The 25,319-nt window shown below is 40.8% G+C and overlaps 1 protein-coding gene across 2 annotated transcripts in view; it reads right to left on the minus strand.

The window, feature by feature from the left end:
* Nucleotides 1–4,153: 4,153 nt before the first annotated feature.
* Nucleotides 4,154–25,319, minus strand: part of syde2 (synapse defective 1, Rho GTPase, homolog 2 (C. elegans)) — a 42,378-nt gene continuing 21,212 nt past the window's right edge. For both annotated transcript variants that reach the window (XM_041040011.1, XM_041040010.1), the window contains exons 5-8: nucleotides 20,369–20,495; nucleotides 12,040–12,221; nucleotides 10,757–10,988; nucleotides 4,154–6,789 (exon numbers count right to left, since the gene is read on the minus strand). In XM_041040011.1, coding sequence (XP_040895945.1) covers nucleotides 6,077–6,789; nucleotides 10,757–10,988; nucleotides 12,040–12,221; nucleotides 20,369–20,495 — 1,254 coding nt within the window. In that variant the 3' untranslated portion in view covers nucleotides 4,154–6,076. The remainder of the gene's footprint in view (nucleotides 6,790–10,756; nucleotides 10,989–12,039; nucleotides 12,222–20,368; nucleotides 20,496–25,319) is intronic.

Here is a 25,319-nt window from a genome sequence, read left to right on the forward strand (position 1 = left end):
TGTCTCCTCACTCAGCAGTTAAACTGGCCAAAGGTTCAGTCTCCCCAAACCTTTAGTCTTTATTGCCACAGTTAAAACTACACTATATCAAAAAAAAAAAAAAGTCTGAAACAAAGACGGTGTGTTTGTGTGGCTGGTTGGTCAGCCATGATACCAACTCAAAGGCCAGCAGAGATTAAGGGAACGGAACGGAGGAGGAGAAGAAGAAGGGGAGAAAAGGTCTGGTTTCACATGCAGGTGGCTGTCAAGGATGTTTACCCAAAGAGACCCATATCTCTTCTCTCTCTCAAATTAGAAATGAACAAAAGTTCAGTTCAGTTCACTCAGACAGGCGACCCGATATCAAGTGGCGACCCTGACTATCCAAACAGGCTCTGTGTTATTATGTCTACCTCTGTCTTCATATGGGATTTCAGTCTTGCTTTTATTGGGACAGAGAGAAGTGCTTTGCAAGTCAAATGTGGATGAAGTTTTTTTTTTTTTTTTTGTCAAAGGAACTTGTTACGTTTAGAGTTAGGACTTAAATCTAAATATAAAACCTTTTTCCAGATGTTTAAAGATGGAATCCAAAAATTTAGAAATGTCTGTAACAGGTTAAGTGGATCATTTTCCGTTTAGGCTTTGTGAAAAACCCAAAATATCTTGAGACTGACAGGAACATTTTTCTCAGTGTTTAAAATTATATACAGTTTCAAACTGTCTGTGAAATATTTGGCTGTCTCCACATAAATTCCAGTTTGAAAGTTGATGGAGGTTTACTACAGGTAGATTTTTCTTGATTTCAGTGGGGATATAAAACAGGGCTGCAGGGTGCACGCAGGTATGTGTACATTCTGTACCCTAAAGCCTCCTCATACTTGTGAAGACAGCCATAAAAACTTGATATGGACCCACAGTAGTGACATCAAACAACGCTGAAAACCATTTAGTGCTGAAAGGCCTGCGGCTGCTCTGACTTCTCATGCTAACTGCCAGAGATGTGTATCACCTCAGCTGGAGCCACTCGGGGCAGTTTTCACAGCCCTGTTTGAATTTAGAGCTCATTTTGGAAAATACATCACATTAAATGACATTTAACTGTTATAGCTAACCACTTTGGAGTCTACCTGTGGTACACATTGTTCTAAGTTTAGGTTAATAGTATATATATCTCAAGAATGTTTCTGGTAATGTTGGTTTTTGGAGCCACAGTCAAACTGCAGCCTTCCAGCAGTGGATTTTACTGGACGGCTAAATGCAGCTGCATCCTGGGAATGTCCCTGAAGCTGAAAGACGTTCTGGGAGATTCCCACAAGCCAGCAAGGGCAATTCCCCAACTTATTTATCTGTACTGTGCTGAGGTTGGGTTACGATGCTCCCACAGCAAAGAGATGAATCTACAAAAACAAAAAAGAAAAACACACTCCACTTTCCTGAAGTTAAGGTAATCTTTTCCCACTGGTTTTCAGTAAAACAAAGACAGTCTTCAGAATTGTTTGGGAAAGTGCGGCTGCAGTAGTGAGTCATTTCAACAACAGTAATATGACTGCAGAGCCACATGCAGATTACCAGATGTTTTGATTGTAAGTAAGCTTTTTTATGAATGAATTCCAGGCTTGTTCGTGTGCGCAGGAGTGAGATGATGTGCAAACACAGCTTTTTTTTCTTAGCAGAGAAATGATTTTTCTTTTAGACAACTGCATATTCAGATGTACAAAATCCCTTTTCTATGTTGATGAAGCTTTGGCTCAAAGTAAGTTTTAATGAGCATGAGCACTGTGTAGTTCTGGTCATTCAATTAATGGGAAACAGTCATGGTTAAGGAAATATGATATTAAAACAAACTTTTTTTTTTCTGGAAAATTAATTATAAAAAACAAAGACAATAAGTGTCCAAGAGCAAATAACTTCTATCACTGGCATAAAGACAAAGAGACCACATGTGAATGTAAAATAATATACTTTATTATGACCATACATTTCTCAGGATCAATACAAAGCAATTTTCTGTTTTGTTTTTGTTTTTTTTTTTACATTTGACCGGTTGTGGCTCTGTCCCAAGACTGCATCCATGGCAGCTGGACAACTGATTTAACAGGACTGTATTGCCTAAAACAGGCTTCATGCTGAATTTAGACCACTATTACAAGTGTTTCAATTTTTGTTTAATTTATCAGTAAACATCTCAGTCAAATTGGATTTTCAGATCTGAAAAACAATCTTTACATTTCAATAAAGGACCTAAAAATTACTAAAGTGTAGCCGATGCTCCGCACTGACTTGACAGATGGTTTGATAGGAACCCTGCTGAAACTCACTTTCACCAGACCTGCTCAGACTGACAACAGCAGCAGCCACAGATTCACCATGAAGCAGAAGGATCATGAACAGAGACCATGTAGGAGAGTGAGGTGTTGAACAAGAGTGAAAAATAAAATGAAAAAAAAAAAAAAAAAAAAAAAATTAAATAAAAAAGCACAGAACTCCACATCCCATGTCAATCTTTAAGACAATTTCACTTATTGTCAGTTCAGTTTCTCTTGTTTTTGCTCCAGAAAATGACATTTAATTAAAGGAGATTCTGATTTTAATCACATAAAGTTGAAATTCTCTTATGCAATGTCATATTTTTTCCACTTGTTTCATAAATAATTTTTTAGACTGGAGACAATTTGAGATGGACATTTTTTTTGCAGTGTGAATTAAATGAATTAAATATTTGTCTTGATGTTTAAGGTTTATATATTTTAGAGCTGAAAAAAATACTATTTTATTTTAATGATTAATTAATAGTTTTAGTCATTTTTCAAGCAAAGATTCACAAGTTAAAGCTTGTAAATTTTCAGGATGTGCTGTTTATCTTTTGTGAAAGCAAACTGAATATCTATGACTTCTGAATATATATATGGTTTGAAAGCACTTTGAAGATGTCACGTTGGGCTTTTCAGAACTGTGATGGTGAAAGTTGAGTTTTCTGTCATTTCCCAGTCAAAACTGCACTAAACAGAGTCGCCGTCTGCCTTTAAGTCCTCTGGAGAAAAGCTTGAACAATGCAATTGTCTATTAGAGGTACAGGGTGACGAACCAATGAGCATACATTACAAAATAGTCTTTTTACACATAAATATCAAATACAAAGGCAGATGAGAAAGAGCCTTGTTTATGTCAGTAAAGCTTTTGACCATGCAACGTTCAGTACTTTAAAAAACAAACAAACAAAAAAATGAACACAGCTTAGTCCACCAGAGACACAAAACAATGTCAAATATATACACAATATAACAAAAATAACAATATCACTTTTTCTGCAAGAGCACGATTTTATCATATTTTACAGCTAAAGTTGTACCATTAGTCCAGCACATTAAGATGTGTACAGGTAGCTTGAAGGGAGGAAAAGCGACTATTGCTACAAGTCAACACTACGAGGTCATCGGAAGTATTTAAATACGCCATTGAGATAGAAGCTGTAAAAATAATATACTCCCAATACATTTATATAATTATATACATATACATATAGGTTAAATACTGATCATTCTGAATCCCTGGATTGCTGAAAACGTCCTTTGTCGATTTAGGCATCTAGCTAAGTCGTACTAACTGAGGCTCACCGCAAACAGTTTCCACTGCTGCTCTGAAAATTGTGCTTCACATTTGGGCTGTTTGTAGTTCACGGTGTTGCCAAAATCTGGGAGAAGCCGAAAGGATTTTAAAAGAATAGTTTGGTGTTTGGGGGGGAAAAAAAAAAAAAAAGAGTCAAGAGTTAAATGAGAAGATCGACACCGCTCTCATGTCTGTGTGGTGAATGTGTAGCTGGATCAGTGAGATTTAGAGGTACTGGAAGAAAGACTGTTTTATCTTTGGACTAAGGAATGACAGGCTAAGAAGATTTACCAGTGCTTACTGGAAAACTGATAAAAGAGTAAGAGATTCGGCTAACGTTACATCAAGTCAGAACCAAAGGTCTGAGTCAAATTCTGTATAAATGGATATTTAAAATTTCTGAAATATTATTTGAAAAATTTGAGAAAATGGTTTATTTTAGTCACACTTTTACACTGTTGCCCATAAAACATATTCTACCTCTTCTCATGAAATGATTGTGACAATGTGATTTATTCTTGATAAATAAAGTGTGTATCTTTTCAAAACTTTATTGATCAGTCTCTTCCAATGTGATTACTGATGTGTATAAATAGGAATAAAAAGAGGAATGTGTCTGAAAACAAAATTATTCCAACTTTATGGGCAACAGTGCACGTATTAAATAAAAATACCAAATCCTATTTTTACAAATGTAACTGTATTAGTGACATGCTAGATGTTTCCCCCCGCTTCCAGTCTTTGTGCTAAGCTAAGCTAAGGATCTTCTGGCTGTTGCTTACTACAGACATGAGAGTGATGTTGACCTTCTCATCTCACTCAGCAAGAAACTGAACGAACACATTTCCCCAAATGTTCAACTATTCCTTTAAGCCTAAACTGAATATGATGCCACATGAAAGAGAGAGAGATGCAACTGTCTGCAGATGGGTGTCTAAACACTGAAAAAGTCTGCTCCAAGTAAATAAATTTCAACCCATATTCTATCATATTTATCTTTAAGAGGAGGTTTCAGTGGCGGCTGTTTCTCCCTCACTTCAGTCCACAGCCAGCATATATTTACTGCATGATCAATAATGACAATCTACACTACTGCCTGCCTCATAAGTGCATTATTGTTGTACAACATTTAGTGTTTCATACCTCAATAGAAAAGCTCTCTGCTGCCTTAAAAAGGAAATCCACCCTGAAACAGAATATGCACAAGTTCCTCCTATGAGCCTGGTTTGCATTAAAGAAACATTGTGAAGGAGTTTCACTTAATCTTAGAAAACACAAATTATATGATAATCCACTATGGCATTATGTGGGATATGTAGAAGTGTGGGATCCAAAGTTTTGGAGTTTTTCATCCATAAAATTGAGGATCTCCGCCTCTGCTGCATTGATTTCAACTGTTCTGCTCTTAATCTGTCCACTGTAAATCTCTGAATTTAATGGAAAAACAATATTAAATCTCTGAAGCATCTTATTTAATAAACAGTAAGTTTAGAAGCTTGAAACTCTGGAATTCAGACACAAATCCTGGAGTTTTCCATTCAGCATTAGAGACTAATGTTCTGGTCAATAAAAGTGGGATTCAACAAAATATTGGAATATATTTACTCTGCTGCCAAAAATGATAGAGGGGCTTCCTTGGATGGTTTTGTCTTCTTTGCATATTTTTCATTAATTCAATTACATATTTTTCTTGGGAACCAATTCTTAATGTATCCCAGATGTTTTCCTACCACTGAATAGATGCGGAAGTATCCCATGTCCAAATGCTGCTTCAGATTCTGCCAAGAACTGGGGAAACTCTGGAAGCACTGGGATGTTTTGGTATGAAAATGGCCAATTTTAAAAAGAGAATAAGTACTGTTTATCTATCTAGTAGAGCTCCATAGTACCTAGGGTGGATTCGTACCTGCTAAAAATATAATATACTGTAGCCTTGATGTAAAAACTCTACATACATCTTAGAGGTCATCTTAGTCTTAGTGTTGATACAGCGTTGGTGCCAGCACTGTATCAAGATCATAAGAGGGGATGCATTTTATTCCAGGGTGGATTTTCATCTCAACGTACCACCTTCACACAATTAAGGCACCTTTTAAACCCCTGAGGGGTCAATGGGTTCTTCTAATAAGAAGAGAAACAACAATAACAACATGGAACACAGAACCGGACTGAAACAAACCATCAACGACAACATAAAGTAAGACAGTCAACAAAATAAAAGAAAAATAAAAAAAAAACATTAGGAATGTCTGTGGGTAAGGTACAAACGCCAGAAGTGCCACGTTACATTTCTTCTCATCTCATCCTTTACGTTTTTACAGCAGCACTGCACGCCACATTGCCATGGTGACCTCACAGGATCTCCATGGAAACACTGTGGCTGTATCCTGAAGCACCTTGAACAGTAAAGGTCTTCCCCAAACCTCCTCAGGCTTTGTGAGAGTGTGTGAGTAGATATGTGTGAGTGTATGTGTGACTGTGGTGGTAGGAGTCAGTATCCGACATTGAGCTTGTTCTTGTTGAGCTCTCTCTCCAGGTTGCCTATCAGAGTGTCGATGCTCTCCTGCAGGTCTCTAAGGTTGACTCTGTTGCTCAGCACGGGGCTGATGTCCTGGATCTTCATGTAGGCCTGGTAGGTGTGCTCTTTTGGAAGCCGAGGCGGCAGGATGTGGTTGCACACCCTCTCCTCTTCCGCCTCATCTTCTAATGGCTGCCCATTGCCTGAACTATCACTCTCTTCTTGCGTGTCCTCCTCCTCCTCCTCCTCCGCCTTTTCCCCCTCCTTCACCACCTCCTCTCTTGGAGGTTGCTCCTGCTCTGTGGGGTCATATGCAGGGTTTGTGACCTTCTGCCCTTTATCCTCCTCTGAATCTTCAGGCTTCTCCTGCTCCTCCTCAGCTGCCTCTGTATCTTCAGAGGGCACGTCATCATAGTCCGCCTCCTCTTTGCTGGGAGGCAGCAGCATTTCAGACGGGAAGTAGCTCTCGCCACAGCCGCTCCAGTCACCAGCGTATCGGTTACTCGGGCTGTCCAGGCGCCCTGGTTTGGGCCGCAGAACACCCGCCATCTCCGCTTCACTGAGGTTCAGGACCTGGGGGCGCTCTTTTCTTCGCCGTAGAGGAGGTGCTAACAGCTGGTCTGAGGGGGCAGGTGCCAAAGAGGCTGCAGGGGGCTGAAAGGAGGACTGGCCGTGTGGGTCCACAACTGGTGAAGCAGGGAAAAAAAAGCAACACAAGACAAGCAGAGTTAATCAGATGTACAGTGTATCGGCCATTTGAACTAATATCATTGATGGAATGTTTCAGCATTTTGGGAAATATGTTTATTTGCTTTCTTTCTGAGAGTTAGATGAGAAGATTGGTACCACATCTGTATGATAAATACAGCCAATTAGCTCAGCTTAGCATAAAGACTGGAAACAGGGGGGGCAGCTAGCCTGGCTCTTAGCTTTAGAGGTGCTATATGGTGGATTTTTTTTCCAACCTTCAGAAAAAATACTTCCCAAAATGATGATATATATTCATTTAAAGGGTTTGCTCACCCAAATCACAAAAAAACAAAAACAAATCACGTTTTCTCACCCTGATGGTGCCGCGCCTTGCAGATATTCTAAATTTTATTTGGATAAGTTTTGAGATTTCTGACTCCTGATTTCTGCCACCACCCAATTTTCATAGGGACTATTTTTTGGTAGGAACTAGTTCTAATTCTGGTAGTTCAAAAACCAAAATTATCTGCAGGTAGAGGTAGATATTACGAATAAGTGACAAAATATTTTTTTGTAATTTGCATGAACTGACCCTTTAAGTGTCACACATCCCCCTGTTGGTAACTTAATGGTCAAACTCACATTGAAAATCATGCCTTGAAAACAAGAAGCCTTTATTTGATAACACATCAAATTCTTACCATTTAAAAACCCCCACAGGTTTATCTGGATGTTTCTCTGTCACAGACATTTAACTAAATCAGCAGTAAGTTGACTAAGCTCTGCGAACCCTGATATATGATGCAGGCTCTGCCAGAATAAACCAGATACGAACATGCCCATGCTGTACTCAAAGTCAAACACATGCTGAAGACACACCAACACACTCTGTGACTTTGGTGCCAGCCTCATGTGCTGTTTGTTATCAACTGTTGACTAAACCTAAGTTTTAAAAATTAACTAAACTGAAGCCCTGTTTGGACATTATGAAATGGTCATCTGACTGTGCTACAAAAAGGAACAGTGAACACTGCAACACAACCAGCACAGTCCGGTTACCTGTCCTTCTTTATCTCTGTGTACCTATACTTGTTGACACCGCTAGCTCTCCCTTACTGGATTGGAAAGGAACAAAGAACAGAAAGTGTTAGGGCTTTAAGTCACGTACAAAAGGTACAAAATGAAACAAAACTGAATTTTATTTTGTCTCCAGAGGGGGGAAGAGGCCCTAGATATTTTTTCTACAAACAGATTTTCCACTATTATATGCTTTAAAACAAAAATAATGATGAATTATGATCCGTGCTGACTCCAGTTCATTCATCAAGAGTGGCAGTGGCTGACGGAGTATTTATGTGTAGCAGTTGTGTGCATGTTTTGCAACTCTCCTGAGGCTAAAGACTCGAGCAATTATCACCTAAAACAAACAGACATTATCCTCCTTTAAGAGACACCGTGTTATTTAATTTCAGACATGATTCACTGACGACATGATTAAAGTGATTAGCTGTCAGCAGAGAGAATGAAGGCAGAATGCAGACAATACTGCACCTCGTGCTACACTAGGAAAAATGTACTTCATGTGCTGATTATCCCCTGTCTATTTATCAGTGAATAGACTGAGCATGTTTTTTTGATGGATAACTTTTAAAACTTTGAATTTGTTGTATAATGGCAAACATAGACCTTCAATGAAAAAGAGTAAGGTGCTAAACAAAGACAGAAATGAATACACAGAACGTCTGCAAACTTAACCTAAATGAGCCCTCGGTAGGCTCCAGAGGCTTGTGCCGTGAACGTGGTGCTGCTGGTTGATTTTAAAAGTGTTATCCCTGCACACAGGCACAATAACAAGAACCTAATACAAACAAATGCACTCAAGCACACACACACTCACACTCACAAACACACACATTCTCCTTTTCTTCCTGTCATTCGGTCTGTCTAACCATCTGCTCACATCTCCTCACACATACAGTTGGCACACTGCATTATTCACACTCAACTCACAACACCTCCTCAGCCACTTCAACACACATATGCCCATGCCCTCTCACACTTCCTGTAAATAGCGTCAGTATTTTTATGCCGAAAGTCATCAGATGTCCCTGCACTTGCTCAAAGTCATGTGTATGTGTGTGTATGTGTGTGTGTGTGTGTGTATGTGAGAAAGACAGAGGCGTGAAGAGGTGGCTGAAAATATCCCATAATGATTGTGAAATGTTAGGGTGAAGCTTCAGGGGCTGAGGTCTAAGGTTAAGCCTGGAATGTCTTTAATTATAGTCCAGGCGTCCTATGCTCTGAGCTAGGGAAGCAGACAGAATGGAGATGTCACTGAGGGTGTAAACAAAGGCTTGAACCTGGACTGAAAACTTTGTCAAGGTTATTACAGGTCATTATGGGCACTAACTCAGTGACATCAGCACAGAATCACTTCTTCGCTTAAAAAAGATGACAAAAACATGACTACACACCACAGCTTTCTCCAGTCTTTCTCCTCATTTGACTGTTTCCATGTATGTTCTAGCCTCAAACATAAAAATCTTTGCACTTTTTTGTTTATCTTTTGAAATTCCACTTGTACTTCATACCACGACCTGCAATTACAGGATTCACAGACGCTGACTCTCTATCTCTGTTTCTTCCCCAGTCGATGTACAGGAGGGTGGAGGGTGCTCGACTTTGGCGGTTTACACAGAATTGGTTCAGTGTGGGAGTCAGAGGATGTAGTTAAATTTAGAGGCCAGACCAGACACGGTGTCAGTTCTTCTTCCGGCATCAATCAGCAGATCTGGTTAAAGCTGCAGGTTACAGGGAAGAGCTGTGGGGATTTGAGGGATAACGTCTGTCTAACATGATGTTAGGAAGACTTGGGAAAGATTTTTCAAAATACAGCATGCATGTGCATTTTGAAAAATGTGTGCCTCGGGACACACTTAATAGGATATCACCGCACACTGAAAAACATTGCTCTTTTAATTAAGAAGCTGGCTCAGTTCTGGATTGATGACCGTGTGCATTTAAAACTGTATAATGGATTTTCAGCCACTCTCATAAACTTAATGTTCATTAAAAAGGAGCTTTTTTTTAATGAGGTTAGAACAGGCAAACTGCCAATGACTGCAGCACAGGGTCCTTACAGCGCTAATAGATTTTCAAATGTTAATATCTGTTCAATCTGCATGTAGGCAGAGGACACGGGTCAGTTTTGTAATATTTTAATTAATTTCCAAGAGTATCTGGGGACTTCAATTGCACTGCAGCAGCCATTCACACATTGATTAGAGATGGGGTGAACACAAATTCCTAAAACTGAACCTGAACATTTAAATCATTTCAAATTAGTTGCTGTGACCAATACAAATTTTACACTGCCTGCAGCTCCCTTCATCATTCTCAGCTCCCTCCTGAATAATCTTTGGATTCCTTCATGTCTCACACTGAGCAGACAGCTGCAGCTGGCAGAAAGCAGCTGTGCAGGCAGACAGATGACTGGTGCTGAGTGAAGCTGGTACTGGGTATCTGTCCTTGCTTGGTGATTTATCTTAAGACAGGGGGGCCACGCCTCGAAGGTTTGGTTTACATTAGGGTTTACTGGCTTGGCTCCGATTGGCTCAGTCTGCCATGATGAAGGACTCTGTGGAGAGTTTCATCCCTGGGGAGCCAACAGATGGTGGCCAATGGCTATCAGCTGTACTTAGGCCAGTGGTGGATAACCTCAATGATCAAAGCAGCCCAGCCCCGTAGCAGGCCTTTGTAGAGCTGAACCACAGAGCTGGTCCTGATCTGTGTAAGACCCTCAGGCAAAAGACTGGTACATACAGTACAGAGCCATAACCTGACTGTAAAATAGATGTTTTATTAAGCCACCATACATGGCAGAACTTATCTAATGTTTAAAAATATCAGAATAAGTTTAGTAATTTAAAGAAAGCAAAAAATAAATAAATAAATAAAAATCACCTGGCCAAAGCTGAAGCAGGTAGTGCAGGACTTCGATGTGCTTTTTGAAGTGCAGAGCGCTGGCCAGCTCCTCGGAGTCGATAAAGACTCGGTTGGTGTGGCAGGACGCCTCCTGCCGCTGGCTGAGCAGCACTGGGCCGAAACACACCGCCAGGTTCTGACATGTCATCTTGTTCACTTCCTGGTAGGACGCTACCAGCTTCAGGTGGTCAAGAAGCTTCCGCAGTGTCATCTGGTTCATACACACACGCGCACACACGCGCACGCACACGCACGCGCACACACACACAAGTGCGCAAACACAGACAAATAAGACATGTTATTATTATGATTAGTAGTTGTCGTAGTACCACTGGCAGCAGCAGAGCTACATTACAAAATATACTTCAGCATTCAGCTATTTGTAGCAGTACAAAGCTATATTTCATGTAAGAAAGGAAGAAAAAATATATTATAGGCAAGATTTTAAGTTCATGCTACACTGCCATCTTACTAGACTGCTGTGTCAGTAATATGAGCAGAAATATCATGCTGCATTCAGACATATGACAGAGCAGGTAATTCTGACATTTTACTTGGAAAGTTTGAGCAGAGGAGCCTTTCAAAGTATTATTCCAATTGCGATTTCTAAAAACAAATGTCCCCGGAGTTAACTTTGTGCTGACTGTAACTAGGAACATAGTTTTATTTTCAGTAATGCATGAACTTAAATCCATCAAAACATTTGTGCAGCAAAGAGCTGAGCATTTACTTTTAGTTGGCAGTGAGTCTCAAGAGTCTGTCTCATTGTCACAAACAAAAACACTAAAATACATTTGTAGCAGTTCAAAAGTGTCACTGTGCAATTCTTGGTTATAATTCCGAAATAACCATATTTAAGGGATTTGTTTATGTGTTTATGGAAAATAAAGAATATCTGGGGCACCCTCATGACCTAGGGCCATGCACCACATCGTCCCAGAGACCTCTGCTTGTTTCCCATCTCTCTCTTATCTCATTTTATATCAGTTTTTTACTCTAACATCTTTTTCACTTTTTGCCACTTGTCATTAATCTGAAAATGCTTACATGAAGGTGAAAAGATGCTGAGAAAATTACACTTGTGCAGTCGTGCCACCACTAATATCACCCAATGTAAAAGCCTACGTAATGTAGTAATCTTAACATCATAACCATTATTACCCATGCCACAATTATCCCTTTCACAACCACTTCTGTGACAATATTCTAGCGCAGTGATGACTGTGAGATCCAGTGGGGAATGTAATGGTTATCATCCTCACCCTCTCCACCTCTGGCAGGTTCTCCAGCAGGCTGACGGTGTGCTCTGAGTCGGCCTGGTCGTTCTCGCAGCCTGCCGCTCCCATACGCAGAGGCCTCACGGCCATGGACTCCAACACGGCTTCGTACAGCTGCTTGGTGATCAGAGGATAGGGTAGCTCTCGTAGGTAGTCTTTCAGGACTCCTGAAGAGAGGAAGACAAAAGAGGGAAAATAAGGCATGAGAGAAGAAGTGGATGTTAAATTTGAGGTCATTTGTTCTTCAGAGTCACCAAATAAAAAAGCTCTTCTTGTTCTTGCAGCGTAACTAAGGGTCATTCGTTTTGTCCACCCTTGAACTGAGAAGTGCCTCTTATCCTCCACACAAGCAGCTTTAATTCCTGACAAATCACTAACAACACGTCTTCATAAGCTTTTATTTTCCTTCTCTTAAACAACTCAACCTGGCGCATTCTCTTGGCTGCAAATTGAGGTCCCATTGTTTCCGTGGGTGATCCTGTGGTATCTGCCGGGATGCCTGATTGGAGTCAGGCTTGACTCTGCAGCGAAAAAGGTGTTAGTGGGCCTGGTGTCTGTGACGGTGCATTCACACCTGTGACCTGTCACGCCTGCAGTTCAGACAAAAGCTACGGGAAAACATGAAACCCACGCTGTCTGTCTCCACTAAGCCCCTCAAATATCACTGGCATGTCTTTTCATCAAAGCCAAAGAGGGGAAAAAAAGGAATAAATACGGGAATAAAAAAGGCTCTTGGCAGTGTGACAGCTCTTTGTGGTTAGTGTCTGCTCTCTCTCCCCTGTGGATGAAGCTGGATCAGTTTTCAGACAAGGCTGGGGGCTCTGTAATCAGCAATATTGGTTATGCTCCAAAGAAATGCACACTGTGTTTAAGCAGAGTGACAATAACAATAATTTTATATCTCTTAAGAATTATAATAATCAAATGATCCTCATATAATATTAGGGTCATTTCAACACATTTCAACACATCCATGCTGCACCATGTATCCTGTGTTTTGATCTGCAATGCTGCTGCTCCACTGCTCGACTGCAAATTGACTTAAAAACCGCTGCGGACACTTGATGCAGCATTTCATGAGAAAGCTCAGCTGGCAACAGTCCAGTCACATTGCTTCAGGATGGCTTTGCTGAGGAACAGTCACGCTGCCGCGGCTGATGGTGTTCCACAACTTTGTTTTTCAGTTGCTTATCTGTTGTTAGGTTCAAACATGCACTTGTGGCCAGACTAAGAGATTTCCTGTTCATGATGCTGGCAACTTTGGACTGTGACAACCACTGAGATGCCAGAGATCACAGCTTTTCGACATCAGCTGCTTGTGCTAACATGCTTATCAAGAGACGTCTTGGCCCAGGTTTTGCGTATTTGGTAATATCGGTAAGCTATGGCTGTTTTATCCATGTGCCACAGATCTGCTTGTGGGTAATGCTTGTCACGGTGTCTGCTAGTTTCCGCTCTGATGCTCCTTGATATTGATTAAGTTCTTCTTGTGGCTGAGCTGAACTCTTCTTTGGCTGTAGTTTGGCACAAACACCATGCAGTTGATTTACGCAGTGAAATATGAACATTCAGATAGTTGAACGTGATTTGAGCTGAATGGGTTTTGTGCTGTAGGTCGTTGCGGTGTTTTGGGGATTTTTCTGACTGGCTCATTACAAACTGAGGCTATGATTGTATGTCAGGGCATGTATGCCATTGTATGTGAGGGATGTGAGCATGAACCATTTATATGTGTTTTACCCTGTAATGTTGGCTACATGCTCAACAATGTGAACATTTTTACCAAGACTTCATACTGAGCTAAGTGCTAGAGAAATATTTCACTTGAAAGCATCTGGTTTATGTTCACTCTACTATTCTCCACATCAGTTAGTTCCTACACTCCTACTCCTATTTCCTACTCAGCTGAGCTCACTGTTATCTAAACTTTTCCCTGTGTACTGGGTATAATGATGATGATGCTTTTCTGTTAATCAACACAGCATAACCGCGATTTTTTTCTATTTCGCCACATACATTGCATATAGAGAACACAACAACAAAAGTATGTTTGCGTGTAAAACACAGGAAAAAGACATGTCAAAAACCATCCTGTTCCTCGAACTTCCCAATGTAACGTGACAAAATCCCTTGAGCTTTTGTAACAGATTCTGATTAGCACGCTGTAAATAGAAACTCCTACTTCATTTCTACACTCACTGGATACCTAAGGCGTTTTTCTTCTTTGCCTCTGGCCTTCTATTTACAGAAAATTCCAATAAGATTCACCGTAAATCCACTGACATCACCTTAGGCCCAGTAAGGCGAACAGAGGGCACAACTTAACACACTAACTTTTTAATCCCAGTAAGTCCCCGCTCTGCTCTTTAAGTGAGCCTGAGGCTTAACGCTTTTCAGTGTATTCCTAACTACTATTGTATGTCCATTGTCATTCAGTCTCTGGAGAATGAAATGGAACAACAAATGTTTGAACATGAAACTGAAGTTTCAGTGATTTTAGGTGATGACACACTTTCCCATCTTCTTTTCCAACAGCCGCACAGGCATAAGAGTCTTTGAATATGGGATTAGCGAAAGGAAGAAGGATCTAAATTCAGTTCAGTGTTACACTACAATTAGCATTGGGTTAGCTCAGATTAGCATTAGGTTCAGTATCTTCGCACTGACATTCAGCACCAACTAAAACTCAACACTCAACAGGCGAATGATCTATTTCTCAAAGTACAATCCATTTTTTTCTTAGTCTTGTTACAACTTTTATGGTATTCACTTTGTAATTTGCATTATTGACTGCGTTTTCTTCTGTTGCACTTTTTCTTTTGAATTTTGCTGTTTGTGTATTTTATAAACCAAAACTAGTCAGGGACAAACACTTGACCTTTTAGAGATTATTCAATACTGTGAATCCGTCTCTATAACAATAACAAATAGATAAAAAGAAGAAAGATAAATGATAAATAATGTACTGATTGTGACAGCTACGTTAACACAAAAAACACAGTGCGGTTTTCATTTCTTTTGAAGCCTCTCCACAAATCTTTTCTCTGAACTCGAGATTCAACACGTCCTGACACTAACAGAGGAACACACACACGCACACACACATACAGAAATATTGTGCATTCCTGAGGCAGTTAGCAGTGGCTCTGAAGAAAACAACACATACCCAAAAACACACTGGCGTACTGTTAGCCCTCCCATGTCAGGTAGACACACACAATGACAGCTTGAAGTCACCGGGGTCAGACTTTTAAAGTGGCCTCAGGCAAACATGCACTTAAAACTTGATAAAATGTCCCTGCAATTAGACATGTCCTCTGTGCCCTGTGAGCCAGACTCCCTGATCTGTGGCAGCATGTTTCCATCTTGTTTTCAGCTCTGATTTTCATTGTTGAATGCTTCTGTTATCTTTTATCTTCATCAGGTTTGGTATGAAATCTGGTATGAGCAAAAGGTGATAAGGACGCATAAACACAAGATACATTCCCTGTCCTTAAAGATTCCCTAGGCATACTGATTTCTAAAACAGATAACACAGAAGTGCTTTGTGAACATCCTCCTGCTTCCTGTTGTCAATCTTTATGGAGACTTCGCTGAGATAATAATAATCTGCTTGTTTCATCGCAGGAAAACAGGCTGCCTGGAAGCAAAAATTAGCCATGTGTTTTTATTATCCTAATCTCTGCAAAGTGAGGCTTTTTTGGTTAAGCGAGAGTGCAAGTCTTATGTAGAGAGATACCACTTGACTTTGTTTTTTCCTTTCCTTAAAATGGAAACTCAAGCATGGTAGACCCTCTGACCTTCCCTGTGCTGTGAGGCAGATCATCCAGAAACAACACGAGCAAGACTGTTTCACGTTAGCGTCGCTTCATAAAACAACAAAAACCATCTTCTTTACACGCAAGCAGTTTATAAAAACATCACACATATGTGTAGGTTCTCTTTTTTGCAAGAATACAAAAAAGCAATCAATCAATCAATAAATAAATAAATAAATAAAAAACACCACTCCGTCCAACCTTGTGTACGTGCATGTGCACATGTGCTTCTGTTTGTCTGAAGCGAGGAGAATACAGCCATTCAGGTAAATCATTAGCCTCCTATGAGTCAGTGTTAGTGTTTACTTTCATCTGTTAGCCCCTCATGAGCACACACACGCACACACACACACACACACACACACACACGCACGCACGCACGCACACACACACAGACACACACACACACACACACACACACACACACACACACACACACACACAGACACACACACACACACACACACACACACATAAAAAACACACACATGCTCAGTGAACACATGAACACACATACTCTCATACACACACATACACACACAAGGTCATGGGCTCAGGGGTGAACAGGTGTGCTTCCCCTGCAGGTGCTTCACTCTCTTTCACAGCCAAGCTGACAACAAGCGCACGCTGGGTGTCTGTTCTCTCACATTTAAACTGTTGGGGTTTGGCTTTACACTGGCAGAGATGATGAATTACACACACCTATAGAGTATCTCCACCTACATCTATGGCTAATAAAGACTAAAAAGAAGAATGTACTCCTGAAATGCCAAGCAGCTCAGGAATAAAGAGGAACTAACCCCTGAAACAAAGCTTCGTTACATGCAATTAAAGCTACAAAGGACAGCAGCTTATAGTATTTTGATGTAAATAGTTTTTTTCTTTTGTTATTTCAGACTATTTCAATCTTTCAAATGTGCCACCAAACACTACAAGGCACACAATGCACTGGGGCACGGCTCTACCTTTGACCTCTTGTTCAAACAAAGCGGAAGGTCACTCCTCTTGTCAGCGCTGCAGTCAACGCCTCGCCTGGAGAACAAACAGGGGCTTGTTCTCCGTCCTGCCCCCTCCCTGCTGTCCTGCACGCCCCCGCAGCACTAGGGGGGGCCAGAGGAGATGTGTGTGTGTCGCTGCCTTGTCCAGGGGCACGGCAAAACTTTACACTGTGGTTGCTTCAATTTTTCCGTGCCCCCGCACCCCCCGCCCCACAAAACCCCAAATGAGCACGTCCCAGTCTTAACTCTGAACAGTGGAGTTCTCAAGCCACAAGTGAATTCATCAGAAATACGCGTGCAACTGGTTTTTGATTCCTGACCTGCAGTTTAAGAAATATCCTGACACCCACACAGGCCTGGAGCTCTTTGTAAAGTGGCTGCCTGCTTCCCTGGCCGGCCCAGGGTTCAGCTAATCCCCCATGCGTGAGCCAAATACCATCTGTGTTTGTTCGGCAACAAAGGGGGCACTTGTTAATGACTTTCCATGTCTTCACTGGAGTACTGCCGAGGGTGGGGGGCAAAGTAGGGAAGTAGGCTATGGAAAAGAAGAGTCAGGCACAGGCAAATTAAAAACCACAAACTAGGATCAATAACTGCTCTAAGCTCTCAGCCAGCAGAGCTTGGGACACACTGGTTTCATTTTTCAGAGGACAGAGGACAAATAACTGAACCAGTTTCCCATCACTGGATCACTCTAGAAGTTTTGTTTCCATGCCGAGGCCAAACAGTTTGAGCTGAGGAGCTTAATCATTATTCAAAGTCACTAAACCATCCTTTAAAACCAAACTTTTTTTTTTTTTTTTACAGTGATCCAATGTTTATTTGTTTTATCTAACCAGGATTATTTGTAAGAGTGGGAATTCTCTCACTGTTGGCTGAGGGCCCTGCTGATGTTGCAAACAAAACATATAAAACTTTATTAACTGACACTCATTACCATGTCAAACTACTTGCCTTCCTCACCCACCAGAGAAACATCATCTGATATGCTGAGTTTGTTTTTATTTATTAAAGCTATATGACAACACAAAAGGCTGCTGAGAAACATCATAAAATGCTACAACTGGGAATGAATTATGCCTCAAAGCACAAAAGTCACCAGCAAGTGGATCTTTGAGTTACAGAATTAATGAGGGAAATGTTAGAATGCACAATAGTGGGAATATTTAGTATATACTGAACTTGTTGAGAATAAGAAGCAGCCCTTTCGATACCTATTTACTGGAACAACTGTACATTTAGGGAAATACACGAATTAGCGTATTCAGTCTTTAGTCTTCAATGATTGCCAGGAGGAATCATCGAACATCTCATCTCGAATCATCGAGTACCTCTCGTCCAGCTCCTCATCACCCACCATATTGCAGCTGATCTACAGCAGCACAGACTCTTTCTGTGACTAGCTACAGATGAAAAAGAGTAACGGCTGATCACAAACCGATGAAGATAACGCTGCTTGCCTCTGTGTTTCACAGCATGCTGCTCGTGTTGATGACACGTTTTTGGTTCCCTTAAGTGAATTGTGATTTGACACAAAGGACTGTGATTTGAAACAATGGAGAGCTGCGCACTGAGCATGTTTTGCAAGCTTCGGATTGAACTCTGACCCCTGGATAATCCCTTTCACTACCTCCGCTTTTAAATTAGCCGTGTGACACGCCAGCCCTCTTAGCTCATCCATTTGCTGTTCGCTTATTAGCCCCCAGTCAGACTCTGCACTGCAGAGACTCCTTTTTAATCCAGTGTTCGGCATTATTTTTACACTTCAGTTACAAATTCCAATTTGAAGGTATTTCTTGAAATATAAGGCGATTACGTTTCAAAATACTGGCAAGAAAAGTAAAATTAGGTCAATGAACCAGCAGGTTTTTACCAAATGTTTCAGGAAATTATGTTTTAAGGCTAAACCCATGATTTTGCCCCCCCCCCATCCCCCCCACCCCCACCCATCTGCAACAGCAACTCGCTTGGCAGAGCAAATTTAGGCAGCGAGCAAAAAACAACAATCCACGCTGGTGCTGGCCCTTTTTTTCTAACCCGCTCAACTGTTAACTGTGTTCTTTGCCCTGCCATGCAAATGCATGTGGATCAAAGCAGGCATGATAGGACCATGCCTATATGGGGCCTCTTCCCAAAACCAACAGCAGTTCCTACAATGCCCAGGGGTTTCCATGGTCTTCCTCTTTTTGTGGGAGAAAAAAAAAATATCATGACCAAGTCACTTTCTACAACTTTGACCCCACCCTCAAAATCTGTCGCACTGCTAAAATCATTACTCAACCCGATGACATGGCTGTTTTTTTGTAAGCTGAAGACTCTATGAGTTGTGCTGAAACTCACCATTTACATTTTTAATATCACAGCAACAGAGCGGAAAGGAGCTGCAACTGACAAGTATTTGAGAGGCATTTAAATTGCTGGTTTTCAATAATGAGACAATTGAACAACCTTTACACTTAGACTACCACTATTATCAGACAAGACCCTCAGAGTTGACTAAAATATGACTTAGAAGGGACAGTACAAAGCATGTCTAAACCACAAGCCTGATGGAGAAAGAATGACCTAAATGTACAGCATGGTCTGATCTGTGTGTGTGTGTGTGTGTGTGTGGGCCCTTCCCTCAGGCATCGGCCTATACTGGTATGTTGACTGCTGGAATGCTTTTACTACAAACAGCAGACTCACTCATACGCTGTGTTGACCTATCTGCAGCGGACACACCGGCTCAGACACGTTTACTAGTGCAAAGACTGAATCAATACTAAATCCAGACTCCATTTGAGTATTGCCCCATTTGTTTTATCTTACTCTTTTAATTGAGCAAGTCTTCTTCTCAAATCCTACTTTTACTGTGTAGCTATAATCTTACCCTGATTATAGCTAATCCTGTTTTACTAATTTTTACCTTCTCATGGTTTTTAAAGTCTTTGTGTTTGGAAATGAAATCTCCCTGGTTTCTTTTCTGTTTTTATCTTTTCGCTGTTGTTAATTTTTTTTTAACGTTGTAAAGCCAAAAATGTGTTTCAAAGTTTCATTATCACAGTAAATGACAAACATCTAAAATAAATAGTGCTGTTCTGACATATCAAGAGACAAATCAAGCATTCTGAAGATGCTAACCTGGGCTCTGGAAAATCGAGATGAGCATTTTTCTTTAGATCAAATGATTAATCTAGAAAATAATCAGTGGAATAATCAGTTATGGAAAAAAAAATCATTGGTTGAAGATCTGATCAAGACCCACTGACTTTTATGTGGGATCACCCGCTCACTCGGCTTCATGGGAGACCTGAGTATACCTAATGTTTTGTGAACTGAGAGCACTATATTATGTAATATCCTTATGAAGTACAGGTAAGACAGTAATTTGAAGGACCTGGGTGCTCTTTGGAAATGCCATCTAGTTAACTGCCAGTTCCTAATTACACTGAGTGTGTGTGGTGATCCTATGCTCTGTTAGCTTCTCATGTTGTCCGTCGCCTCTGCTCAGGTTACCTGTGATGACGTTGATGTCAGGATACGTGTTTTCACACAGCTCCACGGCGTAGCTGTCTCTCTCAAATGCCTCACGTAGCTCCTTCTTTACTGCTGCAGATCCACACAGACGATAGAGACCCACCACCTGGAAAGACACGCACAAGTAGCTCAAATAAACACGCATGGCTAAAGAATCAAACAGTTGAGAGAGAGGCAGACATTTTTACAGCCCTATCGATCAACTTTGATGTCTGCACTCAAACAATGTGCTGGACAGAAGCCAAATCTACTTTTACAGAACGCCCACGTGTCTCAAAACTCTAGCCTGCTTTATCTCTACAAAATGACAGGCTATTTGAGCAACTGATAATATTTTATATTGACTACGACCTTTAATATAAGGACTCACAGGAGGCCCAGTGTTTTGACAAAACAACAGAATTCCTCTGAGAGGACTGACTGATCCCTTCTCTGTTGCTCTACATAAGGATTCTTCTTTGCTTTGTCATATTTAAGTTTTTTTGTGCAGTTTTCCCTTAATCAAATCAAGGTCTTAAGATTAGAGGGTGTCCTGTTGTTCACATTGCAAAGTACTGACACAAACTCAAGACAAATACGATTCAACATGACCAGACAGACAGAAGATAGACTGTCATAACATGTTCGTTTGAAACATTTAAAGCAAGGCTATATAACTTTTGCTGAACATAAAACACGTAAAATATTTACCTGACACACAATAAAACACGGTCTGACAGTAGCACAATTAGCTAAGCCTCACAAAGAGAAAGGCACAGAGTCACCAAATCAATGAACTGACTCTGTAACATCAGATATATGTTTGTAAATTTTTCCATAACTACCCACCTTTAGTCATCATTAGGTGGTGGTCACACCATAAGCAAAGAGAGGCTGTCACAGTAAGACCCTTGAGTGTGTGTTACTGAAGTGGTGGGTGTGTTTTACTGCTTATGAATTCAACTTTTCAGTTGCAAGAGAAAGATTTGGTTATTTCTTGTTTCAAAAGATACAGTCTCACTTTCACAACTAGCAAGTTCAAGTAGCATCATTTTCAATCCATCAGTGAACATAGTTTCAACACATGGCGTATTTGAAAATGAAAATGTGCTCTGAGTTGTGCCAAACTACACTCAGACGTGTGATAAAAGTGTCACATCCTTATGACTGAATGGATAAACACTGAGCTCCTCTAAAAACCAAGCAGACAGCTCAGCATTAAAAATGGAAGCACTCAGCAATAAACCATTTGTGTTTCTTTACCTATGGCTCCAGAGCGTGTTCTGAAGGAACCCTTAACAATTTCCTCGAGACATTGACATTTGATAGTTGAAACTCGGCACCAGTGGTCTCTTTGTTATGTTGGGATTAGGCCTGGCTACAGACATACCATAATTTCTCCTACATGTGTCTGTCTGGTATGTGGCATAGCAGACCAACTGGTGTGGTTGCCCCGGTAACGTGTTAAGTCAGTGGGCTGTGAATGGCGGGTCGGGTCCGGATCCACACAAACACACACACACTTGTACAGACAGACACACACACACACACACGCACACACACTGCTGGCCTGCTGGCTGGAGCCCTTTCCGGGCTCCAGCGTAGGAGCATTATAATGTCTCCCCATCCCACCAGACCAACTATTTGCGAGCTCTCCTCGTCCAGTTGAGCAGTGTTTTCTAAACCTCACACGAGAGGGACAGAGGAGGACAGATTACGCAGGGATTTGGCTTTGTGTGAAAGTAAACAGAAGTCACTGGGCACAATGAACAACAAGTCCATTCAGAAAAAAAAAAGAGTCTTTCTCTTTGGGGGAGAGCTCGAGTGCAGGCGGGGAACAGCTGTTAGCAAAATAAAGAGGGCTTGCACTTATGCACGGCGGCTGCTGAGCAACAGAACAGGCAGGACCAGCAAAGATCGACGTGTAGAATAAGGCAGACACAATAACCAGACAACAAAACGAGCTCCCTCGACAGCAACGTGGATGCTCGGTGACTGAAGGACCAATGGGATCAGCTTAATGACTTTATAGAAATATCAAAGGAGAAGAAAGGAAAGAAGGAAAAGTGCATTTGACCCCAGTAATGCACCTCAGTGTTCGAACAAACTCAGTCAACAAAGTTATTTACATCCTCTAAACATGACACACCTTTCTAATGGACACTAGCAGGGAAATAATCATCTGTTCTCACCTTCACGACACCATAACAGAACCACAGGCTGCACTGGAGGATTATTTTCATCATCATTTAATCTGATGATTATTTTCTCAATTAAGCAGTTAATTGTTTGGTCCATAAAATGGTCAGAAAATATTGAAAAATCTCATCTTCAAATATACAGTTTATTCCAACCACAGTGAGAAGAACGGACGGGCCTCCCTTGTGGTTCCAGTGGCCATTAAGTCTTCAGCTGCAAAATATTTTATTAATAATTTACCATTCATCACTCATGTAGCAGCTGCCTGGTTAGGTCAGTTGGTAAAGCACGAGACTCAATCTCTCGGGGTTGTGGGTTTGAGCCCCACTCTGGACAGCACCACCTCCCATGGGCTCACTCATGTAGCCTGTGAGAAAGTTGAAAACACTCCTCTTTCCTGTTATATTTATTTCCCAACATACAGCTGTTTAATTGAGCGATGCCACCACTCCCTCTCATGATGCGAGGGCAGCAGCTCTGTCTGTAGTAACACCGTCATGCATAAATAAAGCCATTTTCAAACATTTACATAACTGCAACTTACATCTAAAAGCCCAAAAGGCATTAATTCCTGCGTGAGTGTTTTATATCACTGTATATGTTGAATATCTTTCTGGACTGATGGTAGGACAAAAGAAGGCATTTGAAGACGTCACCTTGGATTTTTGGAGATGATTATGACAAGTATTTAGTAGACATTTCCGTTCTGTCTAAAATGACGCCGCTGTTTAGGCATCCATAACATGTCACAACATACATGTTCGTCTTCTTCTGTCAGGTATGACAGTATGTGGGTTACTGGGATAGCTCCTTTTAAAAAAATATCTCTCTTTAATGGGGCCAGAGTGCTCATGTACATAACTCCAGTCTCTGACACAGACATTATCTGCAGTCTTTTCAAAACACCCACAATCATCCAGCGTCTTAAAAGCTCACAGAAGCCCTAAGGACATGCAGTTCTCTGAAAAAGAGTCTCCATCAAAGATCCACATAATCATTTGAAAATAAGGGGAAAAAAGCACACAGCTACACGTCTCGCCATGCATGCTTTAGTGACACAAACCTGCAAATTCCTCTGAGATCTGGTGTCAACCCTGTCCTAACCCCTGTCTGCCTGCCTGCAACCTGGGGGGGCACTTATACTTGATCTCTGACTGATACCATGAGCAAAGTCTCCTACATCTCTGTAATGAAAGAAGGCAGCAAAACAGAGAGGGGGCGGTCTGAGACAAAAGTGTCAGTGGAAGAAAAGGGAGACAGAAGTAGGAACAGATAAAACTGAGGCAGACAAGGAGAGACAGGAACAGATAGGAATCACAATATGGGAAGACAAAGCAGAGTGAATTAGATAAACAGAGGAAACCTGAGCAACTGTTGGTCAAGTGAAAGCTATAGCTGGTCCACAGAGAGGGCAGCCACAGTGCATCTTAGACAGCTTCCCCTGAGTGACAGTACCAGCAACCTGACTTCTGGGAAGTGAATGATCCAGCACATGTATGTATATGATGCACTGTTGCACAAATAACACAGACAAAAGGCAATTTTCAGTGGAGATTAGATAAAACTTTTTTTTTTTTTTTTTAAATTTGGAGTATAGAGTATCTTATGGAGTAAGGGTTAGAGTGAGTGAGGGCGGGGTGATGGGTCTAATGTTTGCTGTCACTTCTTCCTCGTCTTCCTGGGCTTCAACATGAAACACGGAGGGAGGACAAAACAGGACATGATCACATAATCTACTCCCTCATCGTCACAACTGCACCAGTCTCTCAATTCTGAGTCTTTCTCCTCTCTGAGTAAAAGAGCCAGTCGCCTCAGGAAAGCTCAGTGAATGCGGTACATACGTCTCCTCTGTCCTCTCTGCTCATTACTGGCTGCAGGGTGAACACTCATCTCATGGCATACGGAGCTAAAAGGATGCTCTGGATGTTGGATTACATCTCTCCCTGTTCTTTCACTCTCATACAAAAATGCATTATATAACTGTATCCTTCCTGCCTTCTTTTCAAAGAAATCCACATCTGTTTTAAAGTTACAGAATAAAAGCTGCTTTTATCCACAAGTAATGTTTAAATATGTGTCCTTAAACAGTATATATCATTCAGACTTGAACTAGTTAGTAAATTAAGTGATTAGTTGATTGATACAAAAAGGTATTGGGGAACCATTTTCATAATAAGTTTCAATAACATTTCAAGAAAAAAAACGTGCAAAACACTTGTTGGTTCTAGCTTTGTAAATATGATCCTTTTTGTGTTTTATTTCTAAATTTCTGGTCTTTGGGTTTTCGGGTATTGGCCAGATAAATATAACTTCTGAAGACATCACTTTGAGCCTTGGGAAAGTCTTCTAATTAATTCATTTCACTAATCTCTGTAATTTTACAAATGAAAAGATTAATTGAAAAAGCAATTGGCAGATTAGATGATAATGAAAATAATAATACTTGTATTTGCCTAAGTGCTGGAATAATTGGTCAATTTGAGATCAATCAAGAGAAAAATAGCCAACAACAAATGTTTTAACTAATATAACTAAAATTCTAAATACTCCATCTTTGCAGCTTCTCACATGCTGCTTTTCTGTTTTATATCATTGTAAAGTCAATGTGGAAAGGTTTTCCAGTGTTAGTCAGAAAATTATCAAGCAATTTGAACATTTGTTCTTGTGAAATTGTGATGGACGTGTTTCAATCAGGACCTTTGCCACAGAGTCATATGGCTGACTTGTTAATTGCAGGAGAACTGGAACCACA

Source organism: Toxotes jaculatrix, chromosome 6 (genome assembly GCF_017976425.1).
Source record: "Toxotes jaculatrix isolate fToxJac2 chromosome 6, fToxJac2.pri, whole genome shotgun sequence".
In the NCBI taxonomy this organism is placed as follows: Eukaryota; Metazoa; Chordata; class Actinopteri; family Toxotidae; genus Toxotes; species Toxotes jaculatrix.